The following is a 22,987-nucleotide window of genomic DNA, read 5'->3' on the forward strand; positions in this document are numbered from 1 at the left end:
TGAGATTGATTACAGGTCTGTGACCTCCGTCTTTTTTCTTCACCAGAAAGAGGTTGCTCACAAAACCTGGTGAATCGAGGGGAATTTGGATAATAGCATTTTTTGAAACTAGCTCCTCGATTTCTGAATTGATAAGAAGTTGATCTACTTTTGAAAACTGTATGGGATGAGGAAAATGAGTCTGTATCGGAGGGGATATGAACTCTATTTGATAACCTTTCACAACTGAGAGGATCCAATGGTCGGAAGATACTGCATCCCAATTTTGGGAAAAAAGAAGGAGTCTTCCGCCCACTGGAGGATGGAAAGAAACTGGGTGACTTACCTGAAGGCCTGGATCTTTGGGCGCCTCTGAAGCCTCTTGCCCTCCATGGGCGTCCACGGGTAGGAAAGAATGGCTGTGGGTGGGTAACCGAAGGGGCAAATGATGATGACCTTTCTGGTTGAGGTTGGGGGCCTTTATATTGGTATTGGTATCTGTTTTGGTTACCTCGGCTGGGAAAACGGCCCCTGCTTTTCCCAGCCCTGCCAAAAATTTTGTTTGAAAAAACTTTTTTCAGATTAGATTGTGCCTTGTCGAGGCTTGAGAATAACCCTACATACTTAGATATCTCTTTTACAAAGTTATCTCCAAAAAGGAGTCCTTCAGTAGGGTTGGTGGACTCAGACGTGGCCAAATGAGTAAGCTGTGGATCCAGCTTCATTAATATGGACCTTCTCCTTTCTGTACAGAAGGCCTCATTTATATTTCCAAAGAGGCACATAGCCCTTTGGGCCCAACCCCTCATAGTGGGTATATCTATGGGGTTGCCAGAGGCTGCAGCCTCTTCTGTAATATCTATAATTTTGGCTATAGGTCCCAAGAGGTCCAGGAATTTATCCTGGCACGATCTGAAACTCCGGTCTATTCCCTTTTTGGGATTTTTTCCCGATTTCTGTAAATATTTAATTAAAATGGGATCTACTTCTGGAGTCTGGGAAGTGTCAACAGAAAGTGTGGGTCTTGGGCACTCTGCCCGTAATTTATTTCTATCCTTTTTGTCAAGACCCCTTTTTAGCCAGAAAGAAATAAATTTGTCAACCTGAGGGTTTGTAGACCACTCACCTGACCTTGGGTGAGAAATTTGGGAAGGGTTAAAGAATGGTAACCCCAAAGAATCCAAAATGGTGGAATCTGAGATTGAGATGTCTCCATAATTGGTATTATCCTCACCTACATCATCTGGCTCAAAGGATTGATCCCCATTGTCAGAGGATTCTGAATCCTCATCAGAATCTGTCTCCTTAGACTCCGTAAAGGAGTCCGGTTTGGATCTTTTAGAGGCCCTTTCTTCCCGTACGTCATACTCTTCCTCACGGGTGGAGGGTTTAGGATGCAAAGATTGAGCATCTGTATGGTGGCTGCAAGATGGGCGCAAGCCTGGAATGTGGTCTTGACCCCGCTGAAAGGATAAAACGGAAGGGTCATCTTTATTTAGAGGCCTCTTAAAGGGTCGTTTTTTATGACTTTTATCAGTCTGCTGTTGCTGAGAGGAAAATTGGTTAATGGATCTAGCCACAGATAAAGCTAGAGTGTCCTGCATAGAAGCCATAGCCTCAGACACTGCACTTTTGACTGATCTGGCTACAGACTGGTCAACCAGTTCTTGAATTTCCATAGAAATTGTGCTTCTAGGATCTTTAGCAGTCATTTGATCAGATGACATAATTGTAATAGCAGAAAATATGCAGCAGATTTTTTAACCTACTATAATGGTTAAAGTAAAATAGCACCACTAGTGATAGGTGTAAACACACAATATATTATCAATATATCAGTGGTCTATAAAAATATCAATCAATATCTATATATAAATGTTAATTAATTAATCTATTAATAATGTGTTAATAAATGGGCTACTGAGAATAATGTATATATAGAAAAAACTTCTTTTCTGAGGGAAAAAATTTGACCGACTGTGTTGAATAGCTATGAAATGTACTGCAGTGTTCTGAAAAGAACGCTAGGCGGCAGTATAAGCTAATAATTATTGTTAGTCAGAGAAATTTTAGTCAGCCAATAGAACGGGAACCTGCTGAAAGACTGGTCGCGTCGCGAATGAAGTAAATGAGGGCGGGAACAACTGGTTGATCACCAACCAGAGGAGATATCGCGAGAACAGAGAAAAAAGAAGTACGTCATCAGGGAAATGGCCGTGACTGAGGAGAGAGAGCGGCGCGTGAGCGGAGTGTGGCGCGCGAATACAGCGCCGATACCTTAATGTGAGAACAAGGTAGGAAATAATAGGAGAATATAGAAAACTGAATATAATGAAATAACTATGAAAGCGGAGTATATGAAAACATAAACTAGAGATAAGGGGAGAAATATGTAATATGATAATTAATATAACAATTATATGAACCAAACTTAGTAATGAATAGTGACAATGAACGTAAATAAAGCACTCATCTGAACTGTCCGCGGAGCAGCAAAGAAAGAGAACTAATGACAGTCAATGGGTCCTTATATAACCTGGGATACACACCTATTGGATACCTGTTGTGACAGCATGTTTGTGTGTGCTTACCTGACACCTGCGTGTGTTATCAAAGTTTTTTCTCTGTATTACTTGAATATTACGTTTTTGGGCTGCTATGTGTTTGCAGTAAAGAAAGATATTGCATATAATGCGAATGCCTCCTGTCTGATATAAAATTGTGGTTTTACATAGTAGAACTTTCTAGAACTGCTTCCTGCTGCACTACGTCTATGCAGTAGCCTAAGGCTGCTTTCACACTATAAAATTCATCCGTTTTAATGATCCGTTTGATGTTTCGTTATGAAAACCCTGAAAACTTTTTTTGTGACGGAAGATAGTCGGGAGAAATAGTGCATGCACTATTTCTTCCGTTCATTCACCCCTCACAAAAAAACATCTGTTATTAATAACGGACTATAACGGATTAAAACGGATACAGTGGTCCCTCAACATACGATGGTAATCCGTTCCAAATGGACCATCGTTTGTTGAAACCATCGTATGTTGAGGGATCCGTGCAATATAAAGTATAGGACAGTGGTCTACAACCTGCGGACCTCCAGATGTTGCAAAACTACAACACCCAGCATGCCCGGACAGCCAACGGCTGTCCGGGCATGCTGGGTGTTGTAGTTTTGCAACAACTGGAGGTCCGCAGGTTGTAGACCACTGTTAGAGGAAGTTGTACTCACCTGTCCCCGCCGCTCCGGACCTTCACCGCTCGTCACCGCTGCCCGGGATGTTGCCGTCCATCGCTGTCGCCGCATCCCTGAGGTGTCCCCGACGCTCCATTAACGCCTCTGCTTCCCCGGCATCCGCGCTCTCCGGCGTGCGCAGCGGCGTGATGATGTCGATGGAGAGCGTCGACGATGCAGGGGAACCCGAAGAGGACACGCCGGAGCCCCGAGGACAGGTAAGTGATCATCAGCGGACCACACGGGGCACCGTAAACGGCTATCCGGCGGCAGCTGAAGCAGTCTGCGCTGCCGGATAGCCGTTTATGCCATGGCCCCGACATCGCATGTTGATGCCCCCTTCAACTGAGAACTCTGAGAGGCCATCGCATGTTGAAATTATCGTGTGTCGGGGCCATCGTAGGTCGAGGGGTCACTGTAATGTAAAAATCCCATAGACTATAATGGGATTTTCTATCGGACGTTTAATGGCCGATTTTCAGGGTTTTCATAACGGAACATCAAACGGATCTTTAAAACGGATGAATTTTATAGTGTGAAAGCAGCCTAAGAGTTTTACATTATTTTAGCAGGCAATGCTTGTCCATTTATTTTTAGCCATGTACAGTACAGACTGCTTCCAAATAGCTCTATTTAACTGTATAAACCCGCAGCACACAATGCTTACTTTTATGTAGCTTAGCTAGCAAATAAATTAGTTTCAACTCTTCACATATCGTACATTTTTGGTTCCTTGGGTGCTATTCTTCAAAACAGCAATTGGTGTTGAATTCATACAGATAAATATGCTGCCACTTGCCGGAATACAAGAAATCAATTTCCTCATGTTTCTTTTATTTTTTAAATTGACTATTCAGTTCTCAGTTAAGGAATCTGGAATATTTTCTTGCCATTTAATAGAAATCTGCATCTCTGTTTTCCAGCACTGGGTACCAATGTATTTACTATTCACCTGAGAACACGGCAAAAGCGAAAGAAATTTTAAGCAACATCAATCACCTGCAGCCTCTTGTATCAAGCCATACAGACCTCCTGCTTAATTCAGCAAGACAGCGCTCGGCAGACAGCCTCAAAAATTCTTTAAAAGTACTCTCGGAAACGGTGAGATCCAAATCTGCCATGCGATGGCTCATGTATAAAAATAGGCTCCCTCCTAATGCTTCTCTTTTATTTAATGTACAGGTTGACATTCACTACATTACAGAATATACAGTGCTCACTTTGAAAGACTTCAAAATGCCAAGGCAAAGCAATACCAAACACCTAATTTCTTTGAAAAAAGCAATTTAACATTTTCGGTATCTTTATTTTCTGCTTTTAAAGGTGTTTTTTGAAAGTTAGATTGCTGGCTTTCAGAGGAGGCAGATTCTGTTATTAAATTGAGTTATTTTATTGCAGTGCAGAGTCTTTCCCTTTCTAATGCTAATAATTGTTGCAGAGAATCAAGAAAACAATGTTCTTTTAAGCTAAAATAGCCTTTTTTGTTTTGTTTCATATGAAAGTGATTTTTTTTTTTCTTGCAGTAACACTCAGCAGTAAAACGTGAGCAAATGGAGTAACACGATGGAATATCCCATTGTTATCTTCCCTTAGTATAGAAAGCTGGAAATCATTTTTAGGTGTACTGCTACTTCTGCACACTCCATAGTTATTCCTCTCCTCAGACAGTGCCTGGTATTTAGGCACGTCGCTACAGGACAGGCAAACCAAGCAATTGCTTGGGGCCCTGAGCTAGCCCAGGGCCCCGAGCTGGCCTGGGGCCCCGAGCAGAGCCGGTGCTTGCCTGTCCTGTAGCGATGGGGCAATTCCCCCCATCACTATTAATGACATCCCTGTGTCCCGAAAGATGTTTTCGGGACACAGGGATGCCCCAGTTAACTCTCTGCGGCCCCGCATTAAGTTTAAAAACGCAGGGGCCGCCGGGAGATAGCGCACACCGGGACGTCACTGACGTCCAGTGCGTGCGCCCATAGCAACAGAGGCGCAGAAGACCGGAGCATCGAAGAGGAGGAAGACGTGCGCTGGCCAGCTTGGTAAGTGACTAGCGGGACGTCATCTTCAGTGTTCCGACCACCGCTTCTCTGGTCCCGGGAACTAATGCTATGGCCGGACCGGAGGAGCGGTGGTTGGAGCACTGAAGTGGAGCAGTACACAGGCATACAGCCTCCAGCCATACACTGTATATGGCTGGAGGCTGTATGTCTCTGGGGAACACTGGCAGCCTAATGTGGGGGAACACTGCCAGCCTAATGTGGGGGAACACTGCCAGCATAATGTGGGGGGGGGGGAACACTGCCTACCTAATGTGGGGGGAACTCTGCTGCACCTAATGTGGGGGGAACTATGCTGCACCTAATGTTGGGGAAACTCTGCTGCACCTTATGTGGGGGCCTCGTATCGACATTCGCTCACGTCGCGCTCACTGCAAGCCTAATGTGGAGGAACACTGCCTGCCAAATGTGGGGGAACACTACCTGCCTAACACTGCCAGCCATATGTGGGGGAACACTTCCAGCCTAATGTGGGGGAACACTGCCAGCCTAATGTGGGGGGGGGGAACACTGCCTACCTAATGTGGGGGGAACTCTGCTGCACTTAATGTGGGGGGAACTATGCTGCACCTAATGTGGGGGACCATTGCCTACCTAATCTGGGGGGAACTTTGCTGCACCTAATGTGGGGGAAACTCGGCTGCACCTTATGTGGGGGCCTCGTATCGACATTCGCTCACGTCGCGCTCCCAGAATTCAAGGGCCGGCGTTACTCCATCCTGATGCCGGCCCTAGAGCGTGCCGTGCGTGAACATCAAGGGGGGGCTCCATGTCCATTTTGCTTGGGGCCCCCAAATTCCTTCAAACGGCCCTGCTGGTATTACTGTTCAACCTCTCTCTCTTTAATGGAACAGACCTATTTCTAGCATCCCAGAACCCCCATAATGCACTTTTTAAAATCAAATTTTCTTTGAAAAACATAAAATTACAATTTACCCTTATACTTATATTTTTTTAAACAAACATTTTGTTAACTGGTCCACATTGAACCATACAATATATGATACCTAGCCAAAAGGTGTAAATCTAGCCTTCTGTAAGAATTTACTGTTTCTTTTATTTGGCTGTATGATATTATACTTTTTGTTGTTGTTTCCATAAACATAATATCCATTAAGAAAGCTACTTAATATTCTCTACTGTAAGTATAGCAATTGTTAACAAGCTATAGCTTTTAGCTTTCCAAGGATAGAGCCTAGTTGCCATCTTATTTGATATCGGTTATGGGTGAGTCATATTTCCATCTTTTTCAGTACTTGAAAATGGAAAAAAAAAAAAGGAAGCAGTTCAAACATAAGACTAAGAAAAGGAAACTTTCATGTGCATCTTTGATATGCCCCTTTCATGAGAAGATTTGAGGAATGGGCTGCAGTTGTGCTGTGGCAGGCGGTGCAGGTGTCCTTAACATGCACAATGCTTCAAGCGCATTATTTATTTACATTGTTTTTGATTTTGACATTTATTGGGATGAACTTAAAAGAATAACAACTGCTTGGGAAGTTATTCCCTCAGAAAGCAGCCAGACACGATTTGGATGCAGAAGAAAGAAGTCTATGTAGACAGATGTGAAGCCCATACCTCGACAATACTATGAGCGGCATTGGATCTTTATAGCTTGGAAAGAATTCAAGCCTAATTCAGGGAAGGTTACACTGAATCACAGCTGTGTTACAATACGGAAAACATATCAATATTCAAGGATTTAAGGCTATAGTATAGTACCATTTACAACATCTCAAAGGCTGGAGAGTTGCATTTGTTTTTGTTTTTTATAAAGCCTGCTCTACTTTTTTTTTTTTTTTTTTTTTTTTTTTACTGAAATTTTTTTTGTCCTAAGCAGTGTTTTATTCAGACACTAGGACATAATTGACAATGCTCCTAGAAGAAAGAGAGACCTCTGAAAGAACAACAGGCAAATCTTCTGGGGGCACTGCGTACTCTCTTAAACACACCTTTGTGCCATTCCCCAAGTTCTCTTCACTTCCATGTTCCATAATAGACAATGCCCTAATGTTGTGTACCAGACATGAAGAGAACTAAATCATCAGAGAGGGTAAGTATCTGCATGTATGGTCTGGAGTCTGGATATATGAGGTCTGGGCTCTGAATTGCTTTAGGTGGCCAGATGTCTGTGTTACATTGTTCTTACATTAAGGGGTGCTGTATGGTGTCTACTCTAGGGTCTGTATTTGTTCAGGGGTCTGATCTCAAGACTATATTTATTTATGGAGTCTGTATATGTTTAAGGGGTCTTATATTCATTTTTCATCAAGTGTGTAGAAGGGGGGTCTTATGCTTCTTTTGTTAATCTAGTTTTTTTTTTTAGGGCATGGGTGATTGCTATACAAATGGGCAGGGCCAAGGGAAAGTTCTGCTTTGTTCATCACTTTTACAAATCTCCATAATGTGCCTTTTCAACAAATATGGTAGAAACATATTATACATTTTACACAAAATGCAATTCAGTATAGAACCTCTATATTTGCTGTATTCTCATCAGATGTACAGTGTTGTTTACGAATAGCAAACCAGTGAAACGTGCTTACCTTGGTACATATTAGAATTCTGCTGGCATGTGCTGGTCAGGTCAAGTGAGGCTGATGTCACATGGAACACAACTACGACCACAGCCTTCCAGCTACAGAGCAGGGACGTGTACACATTGACTAGAAAGAGGGATTGAGGCCCTGCCCTTCTGACACTGGGCAGTTGGACATCATTATGTGGGCATTTAAATTTACATTTTCACTTCAGGTCCTGCCCCCCCACCCCCAAATGTCTGTGCACATCCCTGCTACATAGCATTAGTTGCCCACCACTTGCGTGTGTTGTGTTTAAGATGGATGCTTACTATTGGACCTGCTTTGCCTGCCTTCCCTGTCCTGGCCTTTGTTTCATTCCCACCAGCTCACAGTCCATACCTGCCTGTCACTGTAAGGGACCATGCACACTACAAATTTTAATAATTAATTCCAAGCGAAATCCACTTGCACCAGAATCCCATTGATCTCAATGGGATTCTGCTGCTCAGTGCACACTATAGAAGTTCCATTTCAGACTTTCTACACACAAGAAAAAATAAAACACCGGCACAATTCTCTTCTGAGGGACTCTATACTTCTGTACAGACTGCGCTGTGTACGCTGACCCCTTATACAGGTGCAGGTCCTATCATGTCACCGGTGGTGCTGCTACGTATGAGAAATAGATGTAGCTATAACAATCAGCACAGTAAAGAAAATCGGAGCACTCCCCAGGTCTGGAAGGGTACGATTCAAACTTCTTTATTCATCGAAACATGGATACAAGCAGGATGACCCAGCACAACTGCAGATCTTATTGCCCAAATTAAGAGTTGTCAGGTCGGCACATCAGATCCCCAGTCGGGCCAGGAATTGCAGATGTAATATGGCTGTACATATTATGCTCATGTGAAACTTTATATTCACCATCTTTTGAATTCCCTTCTGGCTGCTTAAAATACTGAATAAAAACTGCCAGAAAAGGTTGTGTGGAAAACTTTCCATAATAATTTTTTCCCACAGTAATGAGACAGTGAGGGAGTATAGTGGGGGTTGTTGTTGTTCTCTAAACTAACCCCCAATATGCAAAGTGACTGTGTATGTTCAGCACAAGGGGAGATTTATCCAAACCTGTCAAAAGAAAAAAGTTGCTGAGTTGCCCATAGCAACCAACCAGATCACGTCTTTCATTTTTAAAAAGCTCTGTGAAAAATGAAAGAAGTGATCTGATTGGTTGCTCTGGGCAACTTTTCCTCTGCGCAGGTTTTGATAAATCCCCCCCCTTAGTGCTCTAAGACCATATTCACGCAAATTGTCTGCTGCAGAATCAGCACTGTATGTTACTTTAAGGCAGTGGTCTCAATCTGTGGCTTTCCACAACGTCACCTTCCAGCGTGCCAGAAAGCCGGACATTCTGGGAGTTGACATTTTGCAACATTTGGAGGGCCACTGCTTTAAGGGCTTGCCCACACTGCGGATATTTAGCCAGCAAATTTTTGCTGCAGAATTCCACTTTCAGCAGAGTCCTATTGTTTTCCATGGCATTTTGCTGCTCTGTCATAATTGTTTAGTCTTTGGGTAGAATTCCACACAGCTGCACTGCCATTTATGAGACAGGGCACATCTGTGCAATCCTGCTGATGATGATTTTGTTGGCATGGGCTGCTAGTTAAATTTCGGGTGAATTTTGCCTGCTGAAAATCTGCAGTGTGGACAAGACCTAAAATGTGAAGTAAATACCTCTGGCATTATACATTTTGTGTTCATAGTTATTGGCTAGGGGTGAGCAAACTGAATCTGGTGAATCCGAATTCGTTACAATTTTCAGGAAAAATTAGAATCGTAACGAATGCAAATATCGCCGCGATTCGATTGTGCGAATCGCTTCATTGAACTCCATTTAGTGCGTTCCAGGCTCTAGGGCCGGGCATCTAAAATGGCAGATCCACATGTGAGGACATGGGACAAGGAATCCTGGGAAGGTAGGTAGGCGGGATGACCCTGACTCAGCAGCCAGCCACCCCTGTGATGTGACAGCCCTATATAATCGGCAGCCATCTTGCGGCCAGTCACATCAGCGTTCTGTTACAGAGAGAGAGGGACAGACAGCAGTGTGTGTTGCACAGAAAAGCATTTTTACTGCAGCGATTCACCTCCCAGTAACATCAGCATTCTATTGCAGAAAGGGACAAAGAGCAGTGTGTTGCACAGAAAAGCTTTTTTACAGCAGCTATTCACTTCAAGCCCAAATCCAGTCTAGAAGCACTGATAGGAAAGAGAGTGAGATTGAGAGATAGAGAGAGTTCAATTTTGTGTGTAGTACACAGCGACTGTGTGCTGCAGCACTGGCGTGTAAAACAACAGAACTGAAAGGGTGAGCAGAATACTAAAAGTGTATTGTCCTCTATTAAGTGTAACCTGTGCGTGCATCTAAGTGGTGTACCATTTTGTTCCTGTTAAAGTCTAAAGGGCCTTGATACTGTGAAAGGCCAGCCAAAAGTACGCACCTGCTGGTGTTGTAGACAAATACTGTTTTAAGCGTACTGGAGCGCATACTGGAGCGCATTGTCCTCCCCTCATAAGTGCATACCACATACGTACATCTAAGTGGTGTACCATTTTGTTCCAGTTAAAGTCTCCAGCCACCTCCAGGCTGTCTCATTTTGCAATTATATGGTCTCCTCATGCTTCTGCCACCTCCAGGCTGTGTCATTCAGCCACTATATGGTCTCCACATGCTGCCACCAACTCCGTGCTATGTCATTCAGCCACTATATGGTCTCCTCATGTTTCTGCCGCCTCCAGGCTGTGTCACTGTAATGCCATGTGGTCTCCTCATGCTGCTGGCATATTAAATAAAACTTTTTAGGTTCATCTATTTGAAATCTTCAATTTAAAGTTAAAAAATATATTTAATCTTTTCAACTGTAAGGCCCTATGGTCTCGTCAGGCTTTTGCCACCTCCAGGCTGGGTTATTCAGCCACTATATGGTCTCCTCATGCTGCCAGCACCTACATGCTGGGTCATTCAGCCACTAAATGGTCTGCTCTTGCTGCTGCCAACTTCAGGCTGTGTCGTTCAGCCACTATATGATCTCCTCATGCTTCTGCCAACTTCAGGCTGTGTCATTCAGCCAGTATATTGTCTCCTCATGCTGCCGCCAACTCCAGGCTGTGCCATTCAGCCACTATATGGTCTGCTCTTGCTGCTGCCAACTCCAGGCTGTGTCATTCAGCCACTATATCATCTCATCATACTGATACCACCTCCAGGCTCTGTCATTGTGCTGCTCTGCGACAGTGATTCTAATAGCGACGCCTCAAATCTGCATGTCATACTGAATAACAGTATTATTTCACTAACCCAACACACCCTATGCGTGTTACAGCAAGGCAAAGTGTTCTACACCCCTATTGAGGCTCTCTTTAGACCAGAAATAGCCGTTTTTTAATATAGATTTGCCGCGAATAAATTCGTAACGAACCAAATTTTTCCAGAAAAGTCGGCGAATTGGCTGAATCAATGTTTTCAAAAATTTGCTCATCTCTATTATTGCCATTCAAGAGAATTTTCCAGAAAGATGATCTCCACGTTGGGTACACTCTGTCAGGAAAGATGTCATCTATAATCTAGTTTATTCAAATTACCTTTAGCACCTTGTTTTTGTATTTGCTATGTGGAATCAATTGGCAAGCTGTCATTGTTCTATCCAGTCTTATTATCTGCCTCAGCTTAGTACTTTGTGCATGATGTTCTCCTGTTGATCTGGCATCGATGCTCTGTCACTGCCTGCAGGTCCTGCTTATTAGTATAAGAATACCCTGTGAGAGTGTTAGATATTCTTATTTATGGAGACACTAGATCTTTCAATTCAAAATATATGAGAGTGATGTGACTGTTCCCCCGACATCGCTGACATCTAAGACACATTGGATTTCAACTGCTCTGATATTCTTTCCCTTCCCCAGTTCAGAAAATAACCAAACTTTGCACAAGTAAAAGCAGCCTGAAAAAATAGAGAAAGCAGCAAAACCGTCAAATAAGCAAAAATTGATTTATTATGTATTTTATGCTATTGAATGGTATGGAGCTACTTTATGATAGTCTAAATGCAATTTTCATACGTTTATAGAATTTTTCACTGATAAAATACATAACATTTTTGTCTTTTCATGTAATTGTAATACAACCTAGAAAGAGAGCATTTCTTTTGCGATTTGCATTCCTTTGTGAAGCAGGCATTCGTCCATACATTTCTTGCAGTGTAGTTCTGAAAATAAATTGACCATATTCAACTATATCTGGGGTTTTACATAGGGCTGCAGACAGGGGCGTACATAAATAAGAAGCAGTCCCCTATTTAGTGTTTTTACCACTTTATCCCAACATGTGTTAAAGAAGCGTTTGGTCCTCCACTTTAGGCAACCCATAGCAGCAGCACTGGCTTCTGTATGACACGTACACCCTTGGCTGTAGGTAAACCTGCTGGGTTATCATTCTGTGAGTTCTCATGATGCATTGGCAATGCAGCGTGACAAAATCCCTCAGACTTGAAAGACAAATTAATGTCTGCTACATCTGTATTCCGTTATCTGTCAGCTAATTCTGTATTTATTCCTGGAGATACGATGTGTAAAACAATGGAGGATTTCAGCTATTCATGGCACATTTCAGCTCGGTTTAGGTTTAGAGATGATCAGACTGAAAATCCCCTATTAGGAACTATTGTACTAATAATCTGCTCCTCTGTGGTAACTTTTTACCATTCCAAAAATATCTTCATGTGTTCATTCATCCAATAATTTTAGAACATTTATTTTGATAATAAAGAATTACTGATCATCCACCCACAGAGGGTGAAAACCAGTATAAATCATTGTGTTTCATACAAAGATGTATAGCTTCATGGGTTTTACATAATGTACATTATCTTCAACTTTATATCAGGATATCATCTGTCACTCAAACACACAATAACCTGTCAAGTTAATCTGATCTCTTTCTGTGGATGCTATAGTCTTGTAGAGCGAGATCTATTTAGCTGTCTGTGATCACATAGACATAAAGAGAACCTGCCATTTTTATGGTCTCTTTATCTTATGTTCTAATATTGGTGAACTATCGGGCCTACTAATATGACCATTCTGTTGGTAAAAGTACCAGTCAGAGGCTGGGGACTAACTTACCGTACATGCCCCTACTTACAGCAATCCCTCCAAATAGGGCTCTATTTATATTAGCATCTTTCCATCTTCACATTCTGATGCAAATTCTGTCACATTTAAGGGTAGAAAAGCACTGCATGCTGGGATATTCTACAGGACCTGATGAACCCAAGTGCTGGTTATATCTGTTGTGCATTAAATAGAAGCACATAATAAGGGTTAAGATTTTAGTAGAGCTGAGAAACGTAAATACAAGATTCAAAATAGATCTAGAATTTTGCATAAGACTCCATTTTACCATCCCTAAATCCCTTTGAGTCATTCACAGATATATTAAAGAGGAATTTCAGAGAGAGAGAAAAAAAAAAGGTGATTATTCATAAAACCAGAGTTTCACAAGTTGGTCTTCAAGGGGTTATCCAGGAATCGAAACATACCTAATTTCCTTCAAAGACTGCTCCCTGTCTGTCTCCAGGTTGGGTGTCGTATTACAACTTGGCGCCACACCCAACCTGGAGACAGACAGGGAGCGTTCTTTGAAATAAATTATCCCTGTTTTTATATGCCTGGATAACCCTGTTAAGTAAATCCCTGACAGCGTTTGATCGTGCTGGATTTATCGAGAGGACCACACCTCTTGATTAATCTAGGAACATCAGAAATATACATCAGCTGTGAGCTGGAATAGATTTTGACTATCTGCACCAAGCCCCTGCAACCTAATAATCAGGGTGCAGATCAGCAAAAAGTCAAAAATGTTGTGCAAACCAGAAGCTTAACAGAATTGTTGTCAAATAGTTCCAGAAAGTTATATAAATGTGTTATTTGCCTCCGTTTAAAAATCTATCCAGTACTTATCAGCACCTATATGCCCCAGTAGTGTAGTTCTTTCCAATCCAACTCGCTGCACCCTGCTGCGCTTCCACTTCTGTGTATTTCAGAAACTGTCCAGAGCAGGAGAGGTTTACTATGGGGATTTTCTCCTGTTCTGGACAGTTCCTGACACAGACAGAGGTGTCAGCAGGGAGCACAGTGTTGGATTGAAAAGTGCTACAAACTTCCTTCAGGACATAAAGCAGCTGTTAAGTACTGGATTTTTTTTTAAATAGAAGTAATTATCAAATCTTTGTAACTTGAGATTTCTTGATTTGAAAAAAGAACACACATTTGTGTTTTTTTTTTTTTTTTTCCATTTGAATTACCCCTTTAAATAATGCCTGTCTGTAGTTTCGGAAGCTTACTGCATAGAGGAATGTGCAGTTTCTACTAAATTCAAGCAATCAATAAGTTTACAGGGATATTCCTCTGGTGATAGCAAATACAATTTTCCATTCAAATGTATGCTTTCTGAACTGTTCAAAAGAGTATCTGGATATAGGAATACTTCCCCCACACAATCCTATAAGCTTACAAATAAAAATGTCTCAGATACAATCTCCTGCAACTGTACATGTTAAGATTTAAAGAAGAATAACCTGCAAACTCTGAATGGGGACGGGCAGTAAGCTGCTGCCACTTCTGGTGGTAGCTTATCTATCTTAAGAACCAAAGACTCAGAAGTTGATGTTCAACAGGCCCAATTCTTCTTTAGATGAGAGTCTTCCCGCCCCCTACACATAAGGTAGACAGCTGCTCCTGATGAAATTGATGGGTTTGCTGAATATGCTCTATGTTCATGGGCACCTTTATTATGGATTCCTTATTGTCATCTCTTATCTCCATTTCCCATTCAATCCGTAACACAATGAAATGATTTTCTTAGTAGGATTCAGACTGTCGTTTTATTTCGATCCATATGAAAGTTTATATAATCCCATCTGGATAATAAAATTGTTAAGTGAAATGTTAATGGCAGTCTTAAAAGCCGAATTATTCTACATCTATTTTTCTTATGTAAGTTATGAGCCTTGACTCTGCCATAAATAGTATACTAAAACATAACGGTTTAACCTGCTAACAAATGGGATTTTATGATGTTGCGGACTGTTATAAATGAGACACTCTACCATGAGCTGTGATTAACCATCTCAATAATGTGTCACAGCAAATACTTTACAGAAAATTCTCATTGTTTGTTTTGCTCTTCTGCTTTACAGACGGAGATGTTTGTACATTCATTTAAAGACCAGTTAGTCAGCAATGCTCTCTTAGCGCTATACACGGCGCGGCCGGGCTGTGCAAACATGAAGCTTACAGACCCAAGAAATAGTCCGACTGAGAATGATCTCCAGGGCCAAGATAATCCAGTCCCAATAAGCAGACAAGACTCTATTCCTCACCATTCAGAATATGATGAGGAAGAATGGGTAAGTAATTCTGCTTCATTTTACCATATTGTTGATGATAATACATCTACTTAATGTCAATTTTCTTTTAATCTTGGACCCTGATATTAATTAAAGAGAGAAAAGGATGCGAACATTTATTATTATAAAGGTCAATCCTATCCTACCTGGATTCATTATTGAATGTCAAGCTTTATTCTTTCCGCAATCTAATATTAAACAGATTTAGACCTCTTGGAATAGACATGATTTTTGTGAACACCTGCCTTTGTGCCCCTTCTGATTGGAAGCTGTACCCTAAAAATTGCAATCAAGACTTGGAAAGCTGCTAAGAGGCTTTTAGACTATTATAATATAAATGCAGATATGCCCCCTTTAAAATAATCAGTTTCTTCCATTTCCTTGGACTAAATGGAACCAGCGTGTTGGACGAAGATAGGATATGCCTTCTTGGAGACACATTTCCAAAACACCCTCTTTTCCTCTACAAATGTGCAACAAAACATGATCTTCGCAGATGTTATTGTTTATTACTTATTGCTTTAACAATCTCTTTCAGCCCATCCCCCTCACCCTTTTCGATGTACTCTCCCCTAATACATGCACATGCTGAGTTTAATGGCAACCTCTTGATCTTTCCCACAAGAATGAGCAGTTAAAGGGATACTCTGGATAGCAAACATTATTCATATTTTGTTCCCTCATAGCCAGACCAACTGTATTGTAATGTATTCTTATTACCTGTACTGAGCCGTTTCTCCCTGTTTTAATATGCTGTGACAGGCAGTAAGTGAAGAAAAACCTGCCATCCTCTGTCCACTCACCCCCCCCCTTCTCCCGCAACAGAGACAGAGATCATGTGACACTATGTCCTGGGTTTTAGTGTCCTCATCTTGTAAGCCACATTTCTCTCTTTCTAACACCATCCAACCATGCCACACACTCTATCATAGCTTGTCAAGCCACACCCCCTATTGACATCATATCGACAAGTCACACTCCTTTCTTCCATCCTTTGCAGTGAGTACTGCTTGGAAATGAAAGCAGTAGGCAGAAGAAATGGAGCAGTAGGCAGAAGAGTCAAGTGCATTAGGGAACAGTGAATGGTGGCAGAAATAAGCCACATCATGTGTAGTACTTTTTTTCCCCTTGTCCCCGGATAACACTTTTAATCACATTTGTGCTCCTTAACATTGTTTATGAAAACCCCTTTAATGATAAACTAATCTCCCTCCAATAAACACATCTGACTTGAGTATGATTATTCCAAATGGGAAGGGCAACTTCAACAACCTGTCCCAGACATTACAATCCTGGTGCAGACGTCTGCCAGATGTTCTGGATCCACCCTTTAGGCTCTAGGTTTTGCTCAAGTGCAGTCATAGTCAAAGGGGTGAGGTGCTGGACAGTTCTAGTGGAATATCCCTCTCAAAACAAGAGATTCAGGAAGCTGAAATTCAACACATCTTATCCTTCCCTCCCCCAATTTCATCTGTTGTTATAGTTGGCCGGCATACCATACACTTCAGACAGCCAGTCTAAAGTTATCAAAATCAGTGGGTTTGGCCAACTTTTGTCTACAGAATATGAGCACCTCTGACCGCTATCAGGATTTTGGTGTAATTCTTCCTGACTGGATTACTAATTTGCTTTTAGTTGGCTCAAAAACTCAGTTAATTTACTTTTAAATGATTTCCCAAAAGTTTCAGTCTGTTTCTCTTGTTATGTATGTACAGATCATCCTTTGTATTTCTTTCTCTTTAATAAAATCGGTTTAGAAAAAAAATGACTTCCAGGTGGTCTATATGTGTGGAAATCTTCACATTTTATATATGTAATTCACTTCTAAATTGTCAGTGTTTTCTCTGGAGTTCTGGAGCGGAGTTTGATACACTATGGGTCTGCTTAGATTGGCATTGTTAATGTGCCTGGTATATTATGTCTGCCAAGAGAGGCACCATAATTGTAATATCTTCATCAACCATTTAAATGAGGACAATACGTTTTCATTCACAGCCAACCAGAGTACTTAGAAAGTACGAAAGCAAAATGAATTGTGAACTGGGGAGATAACTGTTTAACTCGTATATAATTGTGAAAAATAATAATACCTTAGAGGAACATTGTTTTAAAGACCAGCATGAATGTGGGAAGACTAATTTTAGCTATTGTAATTGAGGTTGCTATGATTCATTTGAGCTCCCGTTGTAGAGGTAAAGCACACAGGGAAGTTTTACAGGGTTTCTTGTTAAAAGTGTTTATGTTGTGTGCTAGATTCACATGTCTTGTTTTCAAAGTTAATTGACATATTAATTTGCTTTATCGTATACATGGAGTTTCTGTTTATTCTGCTTCATCAGTTTGATTTTATATATTGATTCTGTGGTATGCAAAAGAGCAATCGTGTGCAGTACAGGCATATTTTCTTTGCTGTAGTTTCCTTTTCAAGGAGCTCACCAGAGACATCAGTCCTAAAAATGAGTCTGCCCAAAGATGTAGTAACTTATTACTCTTTTATTCTTATTATATATATTTTTACTTTTAGGCTAAATAAGATTGTTGTTTATTGTGTTACTTTTTCAGGTAGGTAAGTGGACAGGCTAATTAACATACAGAACCCATGGTAGTAAACAACAACTACCTCTGCTCTGCTCTACCTATGTCTAAACCTCTGCTGGCATTAAAGGAGCCCCTAGACATCTTATCCCTTATCCAAAGGATAGTGGAAAAGATGTCTGATCACGGGTGTCCCGCCGCTGGGGACCCCCGGGATCTCGACTGCAGCACCCTGCTGTCATTACTGCACAGAGCAAACTCGCTCTGTGCATAATGATGGGCGATATGGGGGCCGGAGCATCATGATGTCATGGCTCCGCCCCTCATGACGTCATGGCCCTCTGTGCAGTAATGACAGAGGGGTGCTGCAGCCGAGATCCCGGGGGTCTCCAGTGGTGGGACCCCGTGATCAGATATCTTATCCCCTATCCTTTGGATAGGGGATAAGAGGTCTTGGGGCAGAGTACCCCTTTAAGGGTCCTTGTACAGGCAGGCAGCTATGTAGAGGGTGTTGAAAAGACCCTTTAGACAAGCCAGTTCTTGGCAGTGAGCAGTGACCAAATCTTTAGGCAGGTAGTTGCCTTTTCTTAAAGGCCCCTAAATGATTCTATTACCTAAATTGTCTTTTAATGATCAGAGCCAAATACAGATATGTTATTTTTTTAATCTGTTTCTATTTTCTGATTGTAGGTTTTAAATTTCATTTTAGTACATTATTATGAGAAGGCAGTCATATTGCAGGAGCCATCTTTACCAGCATTTAGAAATGTGCTTTACAGCAACACCCATGGACACAATAAACTGGAGCTAACCCAATTGACTTCTATGGGAGAGGTTTCTAGGCATCTATTGTGAATGGTTTCATACTATCTTATCTATACATATCACTTTTCATTGTAATTCTGCCTGTGATAAGGAGACTACTGGAATGTGATCTGTCCAGAACCGGAAATCTCTGCTAAATACACAAGGCCTAGAGGACAGAATGTAAACTTCGAGATTCGGAATTATTTAAAAATCTAGAAAGTAAAATGTAAAAATTTGAAAGAAAAAAACCCATAGTATATTCCTTATTCAAAGCTGAGATAATTAAGACGTTTTATTTTTGTGAATTTGTCTCAGCTGTGGTTTTCTTTTGTATGAAAGATAAACAACTGCTACAGCTGGCCATACACTTAAGATTAAAATTGCTTAAATGGATTTTGGCAAGATTGGCCAACCACCTAATATGTAAAGGGCCTCCTGACTCTCTCTTACCCCCTCTTGGGTTCAGGAGTCAGGGAGAGCCAGTCATGTTGAATTTCAGACAGATTTGAGACTGCATATATAAAACGGAGTCGGGAGAAATACTGTAGCTTTTAGCTTGATGAGAATTTAGCCAACAGCCATCTAAAGCACATGTCCATCTTATATAATTAGGGCTAGAAAGGTGGTAATTAAAAAAAAGATGCACTTACCTTCCTTGCTTTCTGAGCGCTGCCAGTATAATGGAGCTTCGGTCCCTGCTGTTCAGTGCTTCCAGATTAGGGGACATGATGTCATAGGCCCGCTCAGCCAGTCAGTGACTGCAGTTGTTTTTCTACCTCAGCCACTGATTGACTAAGCAGGCATATGATGTCACATCCCCGAACCTGGAAGCACTTCCATGACTTGAGCTCCATGATTTCTTTTATGGCACAATTTACACCAATATTTGTTTCAAAATAGTAGCCCAGGCCAGTTGATAAATTTGGCACATTTGGCAAATTTTCTAAACCAGGTCTCCTTTTCTCCTGCATTATGTTCGCAAGGGTCCCAGGCAGACACAAATGCTACTGTATTTGTCATGTGTAACTTTTTAGGAAATCGTGTCACATATGTAATCAGCCTATGTAATTGGTTAGAGTAGGAGTTCCCATGCAGTGACATCAGAAAAGATATCACAGCATACATGGGAAATGTAAACTGAATAATACTTATTTTGCTAGTGACTGGTATCGTTCGAGCCAGGGCATACAGCAGTATTAAGGATCTGTGTTTTACAGATCTGTAGGATGGCCTGATTTAAAGGATTTTTATACCATTGCTGTATGCATGATGTATCTAAAACACACCCAAATATGGGAATAATAAAAATGACTACACAAAGCAGTGACATATTCAGGCCTCTACTGTGAATGCTTTTATTGTTGTTTACATTTTCTCTCAGAGTCCAATGGCTCTTGTCTTTTATTTTCTCCTATGTCATCCTATTTCCAGCTTTGCTAAATAGTCGTCATTATGAATTATGTAGCAGAGACCACTTCAGTATTTTATGTCTCTTCTGTCTAGAAAAGAAAGGCATACAAGCTGATTTAATAGTGATGTTATTTTGCATGTGTCTGCATTAAAGTGAATACAGTACATATCAGACAAAAGCAATTCATATATATATATATATATATATATATATATATATTTATATATATATATATATATATATATATATATATGTATATATACGTATATATAAATCTGTCCTTTTTTTTTACCTTGGAATGGGATCTCCTGCATATTTTTCACACGTCTTTTTTCCTGCACTTAGAAAATATGCTTTACAATTTTTTGTTGAAATTTATTTTGTTGAAATTGTTTTGTGCTAAACCTCATTTACACAACTGAAGCTGGATTATGTAGTACTCCATGTAGACAACTAAACCCTAGCTTTGGTGTTCTCTAGACCACAAAAAATGTGAACACAATGGTTTAGTGTTTGCCTTTTATGTATGTATATATTTATTTATTCAGTTGTTTTACAAAAGTTACATTTTTTTCGTAATATGACACCATTATTTTGAAGCTACCTGTATTAAGATGTCTGTTTAGTTTAATGCATCTTCTTATTCATATTTCCTGTTCTTTGTACAATTTTCTTGTAAGTGTATCTTTTGTGATGCTTATGTTCTTTTCAGGATAGGGTGTGGGCCAACGTAGGGAAGAGTCTTAATTGCATTATTGCCATGATCGACAGACTACTTGAACAAGAAGAAAGCACAAAAGATAGCAAACCAGACTCTTTAAATGAAGAGCTCATCACATCGCACATAAATGGTAAGATATTATCCTGTGAATTATATACATCTATTTACAAGAATAAGGAGGCATAGAGAATAATGGATTCTACCCAAGCATGGCATACTATACTGTTCCCAGCTATACCCATCCTGTAGTTCTATTTCTTCAGTGATGATATTTTGGATTTCCAGATACACTCACACACACATACAGTCACACACAATTGGATTAGCATGTTGTCAGACTATATAGACCAGAATTATTTCAGACAATCATACTGTGTGGCATCCATCTTAATTGTTCAAGGCAAAAACCCCATGTTGTGTAAAGTTGATTCTTAGTCTTGAATTCAAGAATTTCACATCGTGTCTGCAAATGTGAAACATCCCTTTGTCTGTGTTTATATAAACCACATTATGGCTCAAATAAGGGCATTGGAATTCAGGTCACTTTCAGCTCAGGAGCATATATATGTATATATATATATATATATATATATATATATATATATATATATATAAATAAGTTTCCTTATATTCTTGATAGTATTTAGATGTGCATTATCTATCATTATTATTATTATGATTATTGTTAGTAGCATTTTTGTGTTATTAAGTCAGTATACCATTTATAACCTATTTAGTTTCCTGCATCTATAAGTTAGCATGTATGCAATCTGGTGGTCTGATTTCATCCCATGAATAGAGTCTACAGTTATGCCTTATCTGATAGATTTATAACTGTAAGAATAGACAGAACTGAGAATCTATTCTATAGTTAAACTTGGGAGGGACCATTAATGTCAGATTCAGATTGAAGACTTGGGAAAATCCCGAGATGTCTGCTGTGTGTATATGTTAGATGTCGAAATCTAATTCGGCTAACTATATTTATTGGCCATTAGTTGGAGAGATGCCTTTACATTATATATCTATATCTTAGGTAATGACTGCTTATTTTTAAGAAAATATTTTAGCAACTCATGGAGAAGAGTGTCCTCTCTGGTCAGTAAAATAGTTACATCTGGGCGAGACAAGGGCCTAGCATGTTTTTGTTCTAGAGACGTGATTGGTTAATTTCTTATCTGATCAAGATAAGGGAGCCTTGTTTAAACTGTAGTGGTGAGGCGAGGAGGGGTCATCCTTGGTTCCTTCTTTGGAGAGCATCCCGGATTATCTTTCTGTGACTGCTGAGTGAACAGGCTGATCCCATCCAAATTGCTTTACCCACAGGCACTTCTACTTTGTGATAACTATAAAAGAACTTTAATATCTTTTGATTATTGTTGGCTATTCTATAGCAGGGAGAGTTTGTACTTAAGGTAATTTATATTTCATTACCCATAACTTGTGGATGAATTTATAGATTTCTGTCCAGGTATAACTTTTTGTGAATCTGCAGACACTGACTTCTATGTGAACAGAATAACTTTAATTATACTTGCGATTCATATTTTCCAAAATAAATAGTCCCAAATTATATAATTAGTAAGGGATATCCCCCTCTGCATATCCATCAATAATTTATATATTATCATTTATCAAGACAAAGTTTCAGCGGGAAAATCACTGTTGCATGTACTAACATATCTTGTATTTAATATGCAAATTTTTTATGTATACCAACTGCATATATATTCTATATACTGTTGATATCTATGCTGCCATCTTGTGGTCAATTTTGAATACTGTTGTGAACTAGGGCAGTATACTCCCATCTAGTAGGCAAATTTAGGTATTACTGTGACTTAGTATGGTATAATGACATCATATTGATCTGCATATTCCATCGTATTTTATATTTCTATATTTTAGTTAATAAATTGTATATCTATTTTTACATATTTTATTGTTGAGGTCTTATTTGTGCAACGATATTCCTATCTTCCAAATATTAACGAATCATAGAGGTATTTATTGTGTCGGCCTGTGAGGATCTTACTTGTTAAAATTTTTTTTATCCGCGGTCCTCATATTTTTATTTTTGAGAGATAATGTTTATTACTTTATCTTCCTCGTGTATAAACTATACGACAATGTAATGTTTTATCTTTAATGTTAGTCAATGTTTAATTTAACACAAAATATTCTAGTAACTAGAACAGACAGCATATAATGTATTTAGTCAGTACTAGTTTTCTAACTCTATTTTACATTC

At 40.1% G+C, this 22,987-nt stretch overlaps 1 protein-coding gene across 7 annotated transcripts in view; it reads left to right on the plus strand.

The window, feature by feature from the left end:
* Positions 1-22,987, plus strand: part of INPP4B (inositol polyphosphate-4-phosphatase type II B) — a 665,917-nt gene that overhangs the window by 529,758 nt on the left and 113,172 nt on the right. For all 7 annotated transcript variants that reach the window (XM_056562903.1, XM_056562897.1, XM_056562899.1 and 4 more), the window contains 3 exons: positions 4,141-4,318; positions 15,053-15,262; positions 20,728-20,866. In XM_056562903.1, coding sequence (XP_056418878.1) covers positions 4,141-4,318; positions 15,053-15,262; positions 20,728-20,866 — 527 coding nt within the window. The remainder of the gene's footprint in view (positions 1-4,140; positions 4,319-15,052; positions 15,263-20,727; positions 20,867-22,987) is intronic.

The sequence above is a fragment of the Hyla sarda genome, chromosome 1, assembly GCF_029499605.1.
Source record: "Hyla sarda isolate aHylSar1 chromosome 1, aHylSar1.hap1, whole genome shotgun sequence".
Lineage (NCBI taxonomy): Eukaryota > Metazoa > Chordata > Amphibia > Anura > Hylidae > Hyla > Hyla sarda.